Source organism: Poromitra crassiceps (assembly GCF_964638095.1).
Source record: "Poromitra crassiceps genome assembly, chromosome: 9".
Lineage (NCBI taxonomy): Eukaryota > Metazoa > Chordata > Actinopteri > Beryciformes > Melamphaidae > Poromitra > Poromitra crassiceps.
Window position 1 is genome coordinate 30696756 of NC_139630.1, and position 13503 is coordinate 30710258.

General features: G+C 45.0%; 1 protein-coding gene across 1 annotated transcript in view; it reads right to left on the reverse strand.

Moving 5' to 3' along the window:
- Window positions 1-2089: 2089 nt before the first annotated feature.
- Window positions 2090-13503, reverse strand: part of LOC310782255 (interferon-induced very large GTPase 1-like) — a 38361-nt gene continuing 26947 nt past the window's right edge. The window contains exon 6 of the mRNA XM_083642934.1: window positions 2090-7500. Within this exon, the coding sequence (XP_083499060.1) occupies window positions 2840-7500 (4661 nt within the window). The 3' untranslated portion in view covers window positions 2090-2839. The remainder of the gene's footprint in view (window positions 7501-13503) is intronic.

A 13503-nucleotide genomic window follows, 5' to 3' on the forward strand; every position in this document is an offset into this window, starting at 1 on the left:
CAATTCCCGCAACGGTTTTCCAGAGAGAGAAGGTGGCATGAACCAGATGATCTCTTAGATTTTTTGCCTGTTTATTAACAAATAAAGTGGGATGTTTAAATGTGTCGGACAGTTCCATGTCAGACTGTAAAATATGCCAATGCTTCAAACATATTGATTTAATAAAATGGGAATGGGGAGAATAGACTGTGGAGCAGGTAACAGAAAAGGGCTTTTATTTTTTCTGATTAGGTTTCAGAAGGTCAGACCTAGAATAGTTCAGTGCTGTCTTATACGCTAGTTCAACACAGTCAATGGGGTAGCCCCGTGCCAAAAATTTCATCTCATCAGCTTTCTCTATATAGTCCTCTATAGAGTGACAGAGTCTTCTAAGTCTATAAAATTGGCTCTTTGTAGGACTCTTTTGAGAGGGGTGGGGTGTGCGCTCGTTGCTAATAACAAGGTATTTCTATCAGTCTCCTTCCGATATAAAGTTGTGGAAAGACATCCATCCTTAGCCATCACCCACATGTCCAAAAACTTTTTCAGCGCTAAACTCACAAGTAAATTGTAAATTAGTCTTAAAACCATTTAATAAAGTCACAAAATTATTCAAGTCCTCATGGGTACCTTGGAACACACAGAAGATGTCATCAATATATGTATATATTCATACTATGATTAAATATGAAGTTATTTAAAAAAAGAAAACATATACAAATTGGCATAATTTGGAGCACAGATCGAGCCCATACTAGCACCAGAGGTCTGTAAATAGAAATCATTGTTAAAACAAAAATAGTTGCATTTCATCACATAGGCTGCTAAGTCAATAATAAAATGATTAGGAGGATTTACTGTATGATCTCGAGACTCTAAAAAGAAATGTAAGGCTTCCAAACCTTCATCATGGGGGATGTCAGTGTAGAGACTTGTGACGTCTAATGTCATAAGGAAGACATCATCAGGGAGGTCAGTCAGACTATATATTTTATTAATAAAATCAGTAGAGTCCTTGACAAAAGCAGGCAGTGTCTGTACAAAAGGTTTAATATGGAAATCAACAATTTCTGAGCGGGGAGCTAGTAGAGAATTAGTATAAAAAAAATCACTACAAGAGTGATTACTAGTTGACTAGTAGAGAATTAGTTTGTGCCACTATAGGTCTTCCGGGAGGATTTGAAAGTGATTTGTGCACTTTAGGAAGAGTGTAAAAGGCAGGTCTAATTGGGTATTGACAATATAAAAAGTCAAATTCAGACTTGGAGATCCAGCCATTTTCTTTGGCCCCTTCCAAAAAACTGTGTATCTCATGCTGAAAACGCATAGTAGGGTCAGAGAGAAGTAATTTATAAAAATTCTCATTAGACAACTGAGACAAAATTTCTGTTTCATATTTATCGGCATCGGAGTTGTATAGCCTACAATACATATATATAATTGAAACCATTAATACAGAATGGCATTCAAATGAATGTCTATCCAGTCGATTTGGGCTAAAACTTAAACCTTTCCCTGGAGAAATACTGGAGCTCCTGCACACCGACAGGTAGACTATGTTGCTTAGTTCTAGGGATGGCTCAATGTCTTATTGTTCCCCACCAAAGGGGAGACTATGAATCAGTCTCTGTCAGTTCATTAGTCACACAATGTTGACTTTGTGCTGCTAGGGGCAGCATTGACAATGATTGGGACTGATCTAATGTGGAACTGGTGCAGGACAACATGTTTACGATTTGCTTGTTTAAAAAGTGGAAGTGACCATGTATCAGGTAAGAAGTAGTCTCTCCCCAGACTCAAATATTACGTTGAATCGCTGCGCTCCGCATACTACATAAATGTGTCTGTACCACTTCACAGCCACTGCTGGGGTTTGGTGGGTGCGTCTAGGGGGGTGAAATTGAATGAGTGACAGGTCGTAGCACCAATAAGAGAGTGGTTCAAAAAATGGGCTGCACCTCCCGTGTTGTCTGAACGCAAAGTCGTTACTGATTGGGGATGACTGAATCCAGCATATGACTGGCCAAGTGAACAGTTCCCTCCCATAACCAGCCGGCTGGGGGGAAGCGTCCCAGACCCAGAGAGAGCTCTGCAGCATGCAGTAACGTAGTGTATCAGCGTAAGAACTCTCATGGGTCTGGCGTCGAGACTAGGTAAGAAGCATTATTTTAATGAATTTCTATGATGTTATTGTTGTAAGAAATTGTGGTACCTAAAACTTGTAATCTGAAATGTGTTACTATTTGTGATTATTAATTGTCTGTGATCCTATAATAAGAATGGGAAGGGCAGAAGTGACTTGTGTGTGAGAGCAGAATTGGTGTGTGAGAGCAGAATTGTGTTCAATCACGTGCTACACTGTACGCCTTTATGTGAAGTGTAAAGACCCCTGTGGGCTTAATTAAGTGATTAGGGCTGATTAATTGCCAAATGTGCAGATTAATGGCCGAACTTGGCCATGCTGCACAATGGCCGTGCAGCCTCCACCGTGCGAATCAGCCGGGGGCGGAGCTCCCCTACTCTAGCTGCCTGTTGAGGCGAGTTGACAGAGGAGCAAACTGCAGCTCCAAGGAGAGGCAAATCGTGAGTTTTCCACCCCACAAATCAGATCACGGTAGTTCTTTGTAGATACATCATACATGTATGTTCATGTTTTTTGTATCTGTTGGTGAGCTATTTTCGACATATTTTCCTACATTTATGGGTCTCTGGAACAAACAAGACATAGAAATGTCCACTGCCTGCCAGGCTGTGAGCACAGGTTGGGCGTGTAGAGAATGCAGCACTCGATATTGATGCACGGGTATTCCGCTAGGATCAAAAAATATGTCATAAGATGAAAATATACTTCACTAGGCTCTCACTTGATGCCAAATGATTCGTTGAGGCTTTTTTTTGCTTGCTTTTTTGTAATGTAAGGTTTGTTCCAAGTTTGAGGAATATCAGCAGGCTCTGCCTTATACTCTTTGGCAAACTCCATGTTGAACTTTGCCATCACATATTTCCAGTAGTCTGATGCCTCAAGGCTTTTAGCTGGAGGAATTGTCCAGTCAGGGAAGATGGTTTTGTATTTCTTGTAAGGGTGGCGTTCATAATTTGTAGCATGGCAGGAGAATTTGCACCTTGTGACCACAAGAGAAGAACATATTTCAATGGTAAGTTTGTTACTACGTCTACAAATGACTCTACCAAGACCCTGGGGCCGATGCACTGAAGCCCAGTGGTTAGTATGGGCTTTACTTCCTGCCTCACAAGGTGCTTTGCAGAACGGACACTGTTTACCACATCCAATCACCTTGGTGAAAAGTTCGTTCAGGGGCTTGAAACGAAGTTGTCTGAGTTTCACTTGGATGTCTGTTTTTTCAAACGTCTCCCTAAGGGCTTGTCCCATCTCTTCCACACATGTTTTGAGACATTGAGCAAACTGCTCCTGGTTTGCATTGTTGAGTGTCATGAAAGCTCCCAGAGCATCCTGTGAAATGACCAGTTCATCACTAAGCTCTCTGCAGATATGTTTAACAAATTTCACCAAGTTCCCATTCTTGCTGATTTGGGCCTTTGCGATAGCCTTATTTATACTCTTCATACTTTTGTTCAGATGTCGATCCTCCAACTCAATCTTCGTAGAACCCTTTGAGAAGTGTTCGACAATTTGGTCAAGTATCCATTTCTTTACATAACCTTCACTTGAGCAAATGTACCTTGAATAGTTCTCAAAATCTTTCTTTGCAAGCAAATCCTTTAAAATTGAGTACTGGAAAAACGTTGGTGTGAGAAATTGCTGTGCATTTTTGCTTTTCAACATTTCCTCAATAATATCTGGACCCAAGGAACTGTTGACATAGGCTTCCACAGCTGGCTGTAAGCAGAGGTTGGTGAATTCTTCTGCTTTCTTCTGGCACTGATCTCGTGCATGGAACAGGTCTTTAAAATCAGCACAATACTTTTCTTTGTATTGATTTAGACATCTGTAAGGGTCATTCTCTTCTATGAAGTCTTCATGCATTTTCTGAAACTCTCTGGCTGCCACTCCACAGATGTGCTGTTTTAGAGAAACTTCAAACCCAATATCGATCTTAATCTCTTGATTTTTAATCAGCCCATCGTCAATGATGTGTAGGATCTCCAGGATGTAATTGTCATGATAATTGGTTTTCCTTTCCACTTTCTCAGTCACAAACAGTGTGCAAGCAGCTATGATGCTGTCAGCCATTGCCATGCTGTCAGCAATTATCTGATCTTGGTTGTTGAGAGATGTACTCACTGTGGAGTAATATTTGAAGGGCTCTTTTCCACAATCATGCAGTTTTCTCTTACTGACTAATTCACTGACGTAACTCCCCTTGGGTGTTAAATCTGTCCTCAGGTGATGATACACCTTAGCAAAGATGTCATCTGTCTTTAATCTAACAAAGGAAAATTGCGTCACCGTTTTATCCCACACCTTATCAAATTCTGTGTCTAGCTCTCTGTCTGTCATCTGGGCTTTACAGCATTCTGCAGTCAATCTTAACACTTTCTTTCCTAATTTCTTTGTGTGCCTCTTCTTGATTCTATCAAGTTCTATCATCCCCCGTCTGATTTCAGCTGCAGTGTCAAGTTGTTTAAGTACAGACCTCTCCATTTCACTTCGAAGGCTTTTTTCATTGTTAGCGAATTCTTCTCTGTATCCCTCTACTAGATGGACATGACGGTCTGGTTGCTTGTAGTACTGTGTCAAATTGTGTTGCAGAGTTTCCTCCCATTTCGACAGCTCTGAAAGAGCTTCACATTTCAAATCACGGAGAAAATCTCCCAAGTCGGATATCTCTGATTTCACAGCAACTGTACCAAAGTTTGAAATTCTTGTTTCAGCATGGACAAACCATGTGTACATATGTTTCTTGTACTCCCATTCCCATTTGTTGAACTCTGTGCACAGCCTCATGTAGGCATCAGCCACCAGGCTATTTCTAAAGCTGAAGATGAAGTTCTCATGTTTTACTGCATTCCACAGGCTGTTTGTCCACTCCATGAACTCCAAGACATTGTTAGCAGATGACTCACAATTTCCCAACATTTGGAGTATGTTCTTCTTGAGATCATAAACAGCCTCACTGTACCCTGCATTAACTGGCGCCATTGGTGGATTCCCATTCCACAGTCCAGGGATGTAACAGTTCCCAGTGCTTGGATTGTATTCCATCACATCAGTGAAGCTCCTGTTCTCCTCCTTATTTTCCATTTTGGCTGCTATCTGTGTCGTATCATTCAACTGTTCCAACAGATTTTTCCTGTCTCTTAAGTTCTTGTCATGGGCTGACACATCGGACACATTCTGGTGAACAAACTGACATTTGGGCTTTTTGCCCACCTCTTTCATCCTGAGAAAAGCATGGACTACAATTTGTAGGATGTCCCTCAATTCTGTTGAATTTTCCATTGCAATGTTGATTATTGTGATGTCACTCAGCCCCACAGCAAGGGTTGCAAGCTCATTGTCGTGCTCTTGGCTACCCTCCAGTTGTGCAAGCTCTTGTGACTTCAGGCCTTCAGTGTCAATGATCACCATGAAGTCACAGTTCACTACCTTTTTGAAGTCTTCGTTGATTCTGATGAGCAACATAAAGGCACCTCGAGTACATCTACCACTGCTGACTGCAAACTGCACTCCAAACATGCTGTTAAGGAGAGTGGACTTCCCTGTGCTCTGAACTCCAAGAACTGTGATCACCAGTATCTTGTTCTTTGGCTGCACCAAAGCATTCAGCTCAGAGAGAACATCACTCACCCATCTCTGAGGTATGTTGGATGCATCTCCATCTACAAGCTCCAAGGGAAATCCATCAAGGAGCAATTCTGCACACAGTTTTGGCAGATGCTGTAGTTGTTGATGTGATGGGTCAGTTTCTGGAAGGTAGACTGCAGCCTCATAGATTTGACCCATTTCACGCAAGAAGTGTTCAGTCCCCAGTGAGCTGGAAAGTTGTCTGTCAAGGTCTTTAATTTCCTCTTGGTTTTCAGATTTCTGGCATTCCTCTTTGTACCGCTTCCTGAGCCCAGAAAGTTTTTCTCGAGACAGGTTATCAAGGTTAATTCGCATCCATTTCAGGAAATAAGACCTCTCTATCCCTGGGATGGATATTGCCTTTATGAAGCATGTCATTGCATTTGACATGGCATAAGAGTTCTGCTGTTTCCGAAGTTGTATTTTCTGTACTAGGAGATTACTTTTGTACTCTTCTATGTTTTCATCCCCGGCTTTTTGAAGCCTACATTCTTCCTTCTCCAAACAGGACAATTCTTTCCATATTTGGCCTTGCAAGGGGAGATGGGCATCTTTGTACTGTGGGATGTCTTGTATTTCTGTAGTGATGTCATCTGCATTTTTCTTGGCACACTGACACTCTGGGGAATCCTCATCAACCAAGATTCCCAGTTCATGAGCGATATTAGCCATCTGTTCCACTCGCATCTTGGTCCTTGACTTCTCAACTACATTCCTGACTTCTTTTTGGATCTTTTTGACAAAGTCTGCATCATTGAAGTGTGTCTTCTTCAAAATTATATTGTTGCTACTCACTTTCAACTCAGATGCTACTTTTTTTAGAGCCTGCAAATTGAAATTCTTGCTCTGTTCGTTACCCACTAAGTACACCTCTGCATTTTGTTGGTGTGTCGGTAGCTTGTACTGAGAGTCCAACTTGTCACAGAAAACAAAAACCGCTGTAGATGTCTGGCACAAGAAAGAGAATTGGGTTTCAAATGAAGCAATGTCCCCCCTGAGGTTAGCTACAGCTACTGGCTCACCAAAAATGTCTATGTTTGTGTTCCCACAGGGAAGATACCAACTAATTTCAGCCAATCCATCTGATATTCTCCTTGGACTATTACCACACTCCATGTTGTGGTGAACAAAGGTGTCATGATACTGTTGGGAATTGCTCAGAAGCTTGTTGAGAGTCTCTGACTTGGACAAGTAGCCCTCACCCAGTCTCACAAAAGACACCATGGGAAGTTCAGAGATAACAATGCTCTCTTCAATAAAGCCCTTGGATTCTGAAAGTGACTGAGGTCTGTACCTCTTAACAATGTCTCTCATGGCCCAGAGCATGAGTGTACACTGGTTTGTGTCACTGTTAGGAAGCAGCAGAGGCACTGAAAACTGGCACATGGACATTTTCAACGCCATTTCCTGCTGTACAATGCCATCAGAGCACAGAAAAAGAGCAGTGATAATGTCTAAGGGGTTTACCATGTCACCTGAGTTTGGACTGTCACAATCTGTATTCCCAGAGGAAGCATCACAGTTTGACTCACATGCTGATGTACATTTCACATTTCTAGCTGTCACATTAACCATCATTAACTTATTCAGAAAACACCATGGAAGATCTGAAAGACACTTAGCAGAATCATCAGCAATGGTCTTCTCATCAGCAATGGTCTTCTCATCAATATGAAGTACTGTGCTCAGCGATAGCTTCTCTGTGTAGTGTTGCTCCAGCCCGAGATGTTCCAATAAGGTCTCCAAAGGTGTCTCTGTGAATAATATAACACAGAATAATTTTAACCCCATTTCCATTAGTTGTTTTAAGTTTCTTACTATTCATCCACCACTGTTTTATTTCATTTAATTTCATTTAATTTCATTTAACACGTTCACTGCCAATGACGAGTTGAGTCGTCAAAAATAATCCAACGGTTGACTGCCAATGACGAGTTGAGTCGTCAAAAAAAAAAAAAAAAAAATTTGACGGTGGGAGGTGGATCAACGCCCCCCACGTCTCCTATAAAATTATTGGAGCCACCGACCATGTACAACCCATTCCACCGACCCACTAAGTGGCGACAGTGCCCTCCAAAGCAGAGCCAAAACTGCAGGGGAACGCGCGATGAAACCATTCTCATACTGTAGAATGGATTGGCGAAAACGCTTTCGTTTTCGCGCTGATTGCTGGCGGTGCGGGATTGCAAATTTGCATAATAGATTACGGGTGGAACACACTTTGAAACACGCAGCATAAATATGACCAGAATCGCAAAAGCTTCATCAAAGCTCTCAACCAAAACTCCAAGAACCGAGCGAGTCCATCCAGACTTCCTCAAAGAGCGGCTGCGCAGACAGGCACAGCAGCAGCAAAGCAATGAGACTGGTGACGCGAGGTTACCGCAGCAACAGAAACGAGCTTGTGACACGGCCGCTGCAGCCAAGAACACACACGGAGGGAGGAGTTGGAAGCAGAGGGGGGTTTCCTGCTGTTATGGAGGAAATTACTGTTCAAAACTATTGTTTAGATGTCTGACGTCTTACTGATGCCAAAAATGAATGGTTAAAGTGACTGTTCTATCGAATTTCACAAAAAGCCGTTTATCTCAGAATAATTTTTCTGACGCTGAAACCATGCTGTATTCAACTGCTAATGCTTACATAACTACTAACTCTACAAACTAACTCTTTTAGACAGAGAAAGCACACATTCTATTAGTTCTTTTGAGATATTGTGAACAACAAAATCTTAGCAGAAAAGAATCCTCGGGTCTTGAAAGATGAGCCAGAATCCTCAAAAAAACCCTCTGGCAGAACCTACCTACAGTAAAAAAAAAAACGGCTGGCAGTGAATGTGTTAATTTCATTTTATTTTATTTTATTTGCTTTTATTTATTTTTGTTATTTGTTCTTCTCTCTTGTTTTTGTTTATATTGTATGTTTTTGTTGTAAATTGTTGTTAATATTGGTTGAATTTCTTAGGTAAGAGACCTTGCATACAGACTCAGGAAGAAGAATGAATGAAGGCTGAGTCTCATGTCGAGGCTTTTGAAGTCAGCAACCTATGGTTTAAAACATACAAGTTGAGACTTTTTATGGAAACATATATAGATGTTTTATGAATAGTAGTTAGGTAGTTCAGCAGCACAGCGAACCCCTTCCAAACATGAGATTTTACATTCACAAAGTGGTTATTGGGAGATAATATGAATGCCGAATTGGAAAGTGGCTTCTAACGATTCGTAAGGTTTGTAAATGATGTTCTGGCGCCATTTAATTTTCTGATATTAGTTGCCAGATTGCTGAATGGAGTTTGGTGTGGCTGCCTACTAGCCTAGCCGTGAGTCGTGTTACACCACAGTGTATTGCGCTGGCAAGCGCCGCTCACCCACGCTTACATCACGTGCCCTAGCCCTATTAACTGATTTTATTGTGTGTGTAAAAAAAAGTATATATATATATATATATATATATATATATATATATATATATATATATATATATATTATGTGTCCTGGTCACTGCAATACCGCCTCCTCTGGTCGGTCAGGACACCTGTTCGGGGCGGAAGGGAAGTGGTGGGGGGATGGTGCTAGTCTACCCAGATTGGCAGAAAGGGGTACAATTGGGGAGATTATAATGGGGGGAAATCTGGAAAAAATAAAAGAAACAAAGGAAAGTGCTATATAAATTGAATGTATTATTATTATTATTATTATCATTATCATTATCATTATCATTATTATTATTATTATTATTTCTTTCATGTTTCCAGTTTTATATCCTGTAGAGCCGGTCTAAACTATGGTCCTGAGGCACTATAGGGCAGATGTCACTTGATTGACAGTACTCTCCGTAGTATGTGGTCTGTTCCTATAGTAGGGTGATCTTCTGGTCTGCGTAGATGTTGATGTTGCCTGGGATACGGTTGGTGAACTTTTCCAGTCCTAGAGCTCCGATGACCTATTATTATTGTTGTTGTTGTTGTTGTTGTTACCATTATTATTATTATTATACCAAATCAGCATGAATGGTGTTCCTCGAGGTCTTGGTGTCTTGATCTGCTATTTTGGAGGGATTTCTGACCTTTTTTCTTATCAATTCTTAAACACAATCTTGCACCAAATCTGTGTAACAAATGTATCAACCCAAAAACTGATGCAATAACTTAGGAGACATCGTAATTGGGCATGGGGATGCTGGTGTATGAGGTGTATATAAGGGGAAGAAGCCCACACTCTAAACTTTCAACATTAATATATTCGATGCCTACTCAAAACATGTTTATTATAGATTACAGCATCTCAGATTTTCAGATGATGTGTACCACTTCGATGTGGCATATGCTGTTGGTGCACCATCTCACTCTAAAGATGGGTGGGACAAAATGGGTGTCTGGTAGGGAGGGGTAGAGTGGAAAAGGTGAATGTGTGTGGCATTTGTCATACTTGCTTTTATGAAGAATTGCTTTCATAAAGCACTTTGCATCTCTTATAAGTGCTAAACAAAAAGTAATTAATAAATTATAAATAATTATATTGTAGTGCCGGAGGAGGGAGGACAGAGGCAGGATCCTGATTTACTTCACTTTAATAATAAAGGCCCGGGCCAAGTCTGCAGACGTTGTTGAGGAGAGAGGAACAGCTTCTGGCCAGTGGGTCGTCCGGTCCACCATAGTGAAGAGGTAGGTGAACCCATGAGATGGGGGCAGGGGCCCCACCAGGTCAACGTTCACATGGTCAAATCTCCTTTCGGGCACTGCGAACCGCTCCAGAGGCGCCTTGATATGACGGTGCACCTTGGCGCGCTGGCAGGCCGTGCATGTGTCAACCCAGGCCCTCACATCCTTCTTGAGCCCGTGCCACACAAACTTTGCCGTGACCAACCACACAGACGGCTTTCTCCCTGGGTGAGACAGACCGTGCACTGCCTCGAACACGGGACGCCTCCAGCTGACAGGTACCACGGGGCGGGGCTGCCCTGTGGAAACGTCACACAAGGGGCGCCCGCGTCTCCGAAAGCTACCTCCTCTAGGCACAGCCCGGTGACTGCTGTTTTGAGGGCCTCGATGCTGGGGTCTGCAGCCTGGTCCGCAGCCATGCGAATATAGTCCAGGCCCAACTGGACCGCCCCCACCACAGCTCTGGAAAGGCAGTCTGCGACCAGATTGTCCTTACCAGTAATGTGCTGGATGTCCGTTGTATACTCCGATATGAAGGAGAGTTGTCGCTGCTGTCGGCCTGACCATGGTTCAGCCGCTTTGGACATGGCGAACGTGAGGGGTTTATGATCCACAAAGGCTGTGAACTCCCGGCCTTCCAGTAAGAACCGAAAGTAGCGGAAGGCGAGCCAGAGTCCGAGGAGCTCCCTGTCAAAGGTGCTGTACTTGCGCTCCCTGAGTGTCAGTTGCCGGCTAAAGAAGGCGAGCGGCTGCCAGGCGCCCCCCACCCACGGCATAATCCGATGCGTCCGTGGTGATGGCAATGGGTGCTGTGTGTGAGGGGTGCGCCAGCATAGCCGCCTCAGCCAGCGCCGCCTTGGTGTCCTTGAACGCCCCCTCCCGCTCCGCCGTCCAGTCGATGGCCTGATCGAGGCTCTTGCCCTTCATGGCCTCGTACAGCGGCCGCATGACGTGGGCGGCTCGGGGAATGAAGCGGTAGTAGAACGTCACCATCCCGATGAACTCCTTCAATGAGCGTACCGTGAGGGGGCGTGGGAAGGCATGAACCACCTCCACCTTCGACGAGAGGGGAGCCGCTCCCTCTGCAGTGACGCGGTGCCCCAGGAAATCAATAGCGTGCAACCCAAACACACTTTGCTGGATTCACTATTAGTCCGTGCAGGCTGAGCCTCACAAAGAGGGATGCTCATCCTGAGAGCCGCTGGCGATCAGTATATCGTCCAAGTAGACAAAAACGAACGGAAGCTCACGGCACACCGAGTCCATTAGACGCTGAAACGACTTGGCAGCATTTTTAAGACCAAATGGCATGCGGAGAAATTCAAACAGCCCGAACGGTGTGATCACCGCTGTCTTGGCGATGTCCGGGGCACGCACGGCCACCTGATGATATCCGCGCACCAGGTCCACCTTGGAAAGACACGGCTACCCGACAGATGTGCCGAAAAGTCCTGAATGTGTGGGACCGGGTAGCGGTCAGCCATGGTCGCATCGTTAAGGCGGCGGTAATCACCGCACGGGCGCCACCCGCCACCCGCCTTGGCGACGATGTGCAGCGGGGATGCCCAGGGACTGTCCGAGCGGCGAATGATGCCCATTCGTTCCATCTGTGCAAACTCCGCCTTGGCGACAGCCAGTTTAGCGGGGTTAAGGCGCCTGGCCCTGGCGTAGACGGGCCGGCCCTCCGTGGCGATGTGATGCTCAACCCCGTGCTTTACTATGGGCTCCGAGAACATGGGCTGGGTGAGGCCAAGGAATTCAGCGAATAGACGATGATATTTATTCGCCTCAGAGAGTGAGCTAGATAAACCGCCGTAGACGGCCTCCTCGCACGTGCATGCGAGGGAGGCGAAAGTCTGTGCGTCGACAAGGCGATTGTTCTTAACGTCCACCAGTAGACCATGATCACACAAAAAGTCTGCCCCAAGGAGGGGGAAAGCAATGGCCGCCATAACAAAATCCCAAGTGAAACGTTGACCCCCAAAGCACAGCTCCACAGACTGCACGCCATACGAGCGGATGGGACTGCCGTCGGCGGACGCCAACTGTGGCCCGTGCTGCCTGCTCATGATGTCCATCTCCGATGCGGGAATAACAATCCTCTGCGCGCCTGTGTCACAGATGAATCTGCGTCCAGAGATGGTGTCACGGATGAAAAGCAGCCTGCTTGCGTCACCAACGCTCAGGGCCACTACTGAGCGCCGGCCCTCCCATTTCCCGCCGGCTTGAAGCTGCAGGGAGAACGTTAACGCTTAGCCTTGGCCCCGAACCGTGCATGGTACATGCAAAGCCCCGAAGCTCTACGCCGATCAGGGGGCGTGGCGCTTCCCTCTCCCCCCGTGCGATAAACTGGCGGAGAGGCGCCGAGGGTGGGAGCTAATACCTCCATGGGCTGAGCGCTGAGTAGCCAGGAAGAACCGGTCCGCCTCCTCAGCTAAAGCACGGGGCTCTGTGATGGTGGTGTTGGCCAGGGCTGTTTGGACCCGGGGTGGCATATGCCGTAAAAACAGTTCCATAAATAGAAAACAGGGTTTTTTCCTGCCCAGCAGATTTAACATCTTTTCCATAAGCTCTGATGGCTTGCTGTCCCCCAGGCCTTGAATAGAAAACAGCCGGCGGGCTCTCTCAGCAGCAGACAGTTCAAATGTTTTCAGGAGGTGAGCTTTAATAGAGTCATATTTGCCCTCGGCAGGAGTGTCTGTGAGGAGACCTACTATTCTGGAAGCTGTGGTGCTCCCCAGCGCTGCCACAACGTAGTCGTAGCGTGTGTCATCCTCGGTGATTTTCCGTAGGGCAAACTGAGCCTCCACTTGCGAGAACCAGGCAGCCGCTGACGTTTCCCAGAACTCCGGCAGTTTAAGAGCAACGGCGTTCGTAGTCATGATAAGCACGGCCTCAGTACACTTGACTTAACGAAGACCGACGTCAGGGTCACCAGTGTAGTGCCGGAGGAGGGAGGACAGAGGCAGGATCCTGATTTACTTCACTTTAATCACCAAAGCAAATCGGTACAGGTTATTAGCTTGTAGCATTTCACAACACCGTTTCATTTGCTGTGTAACCCCAAAATATAGCCGGCCAGCGGCCGGAACAC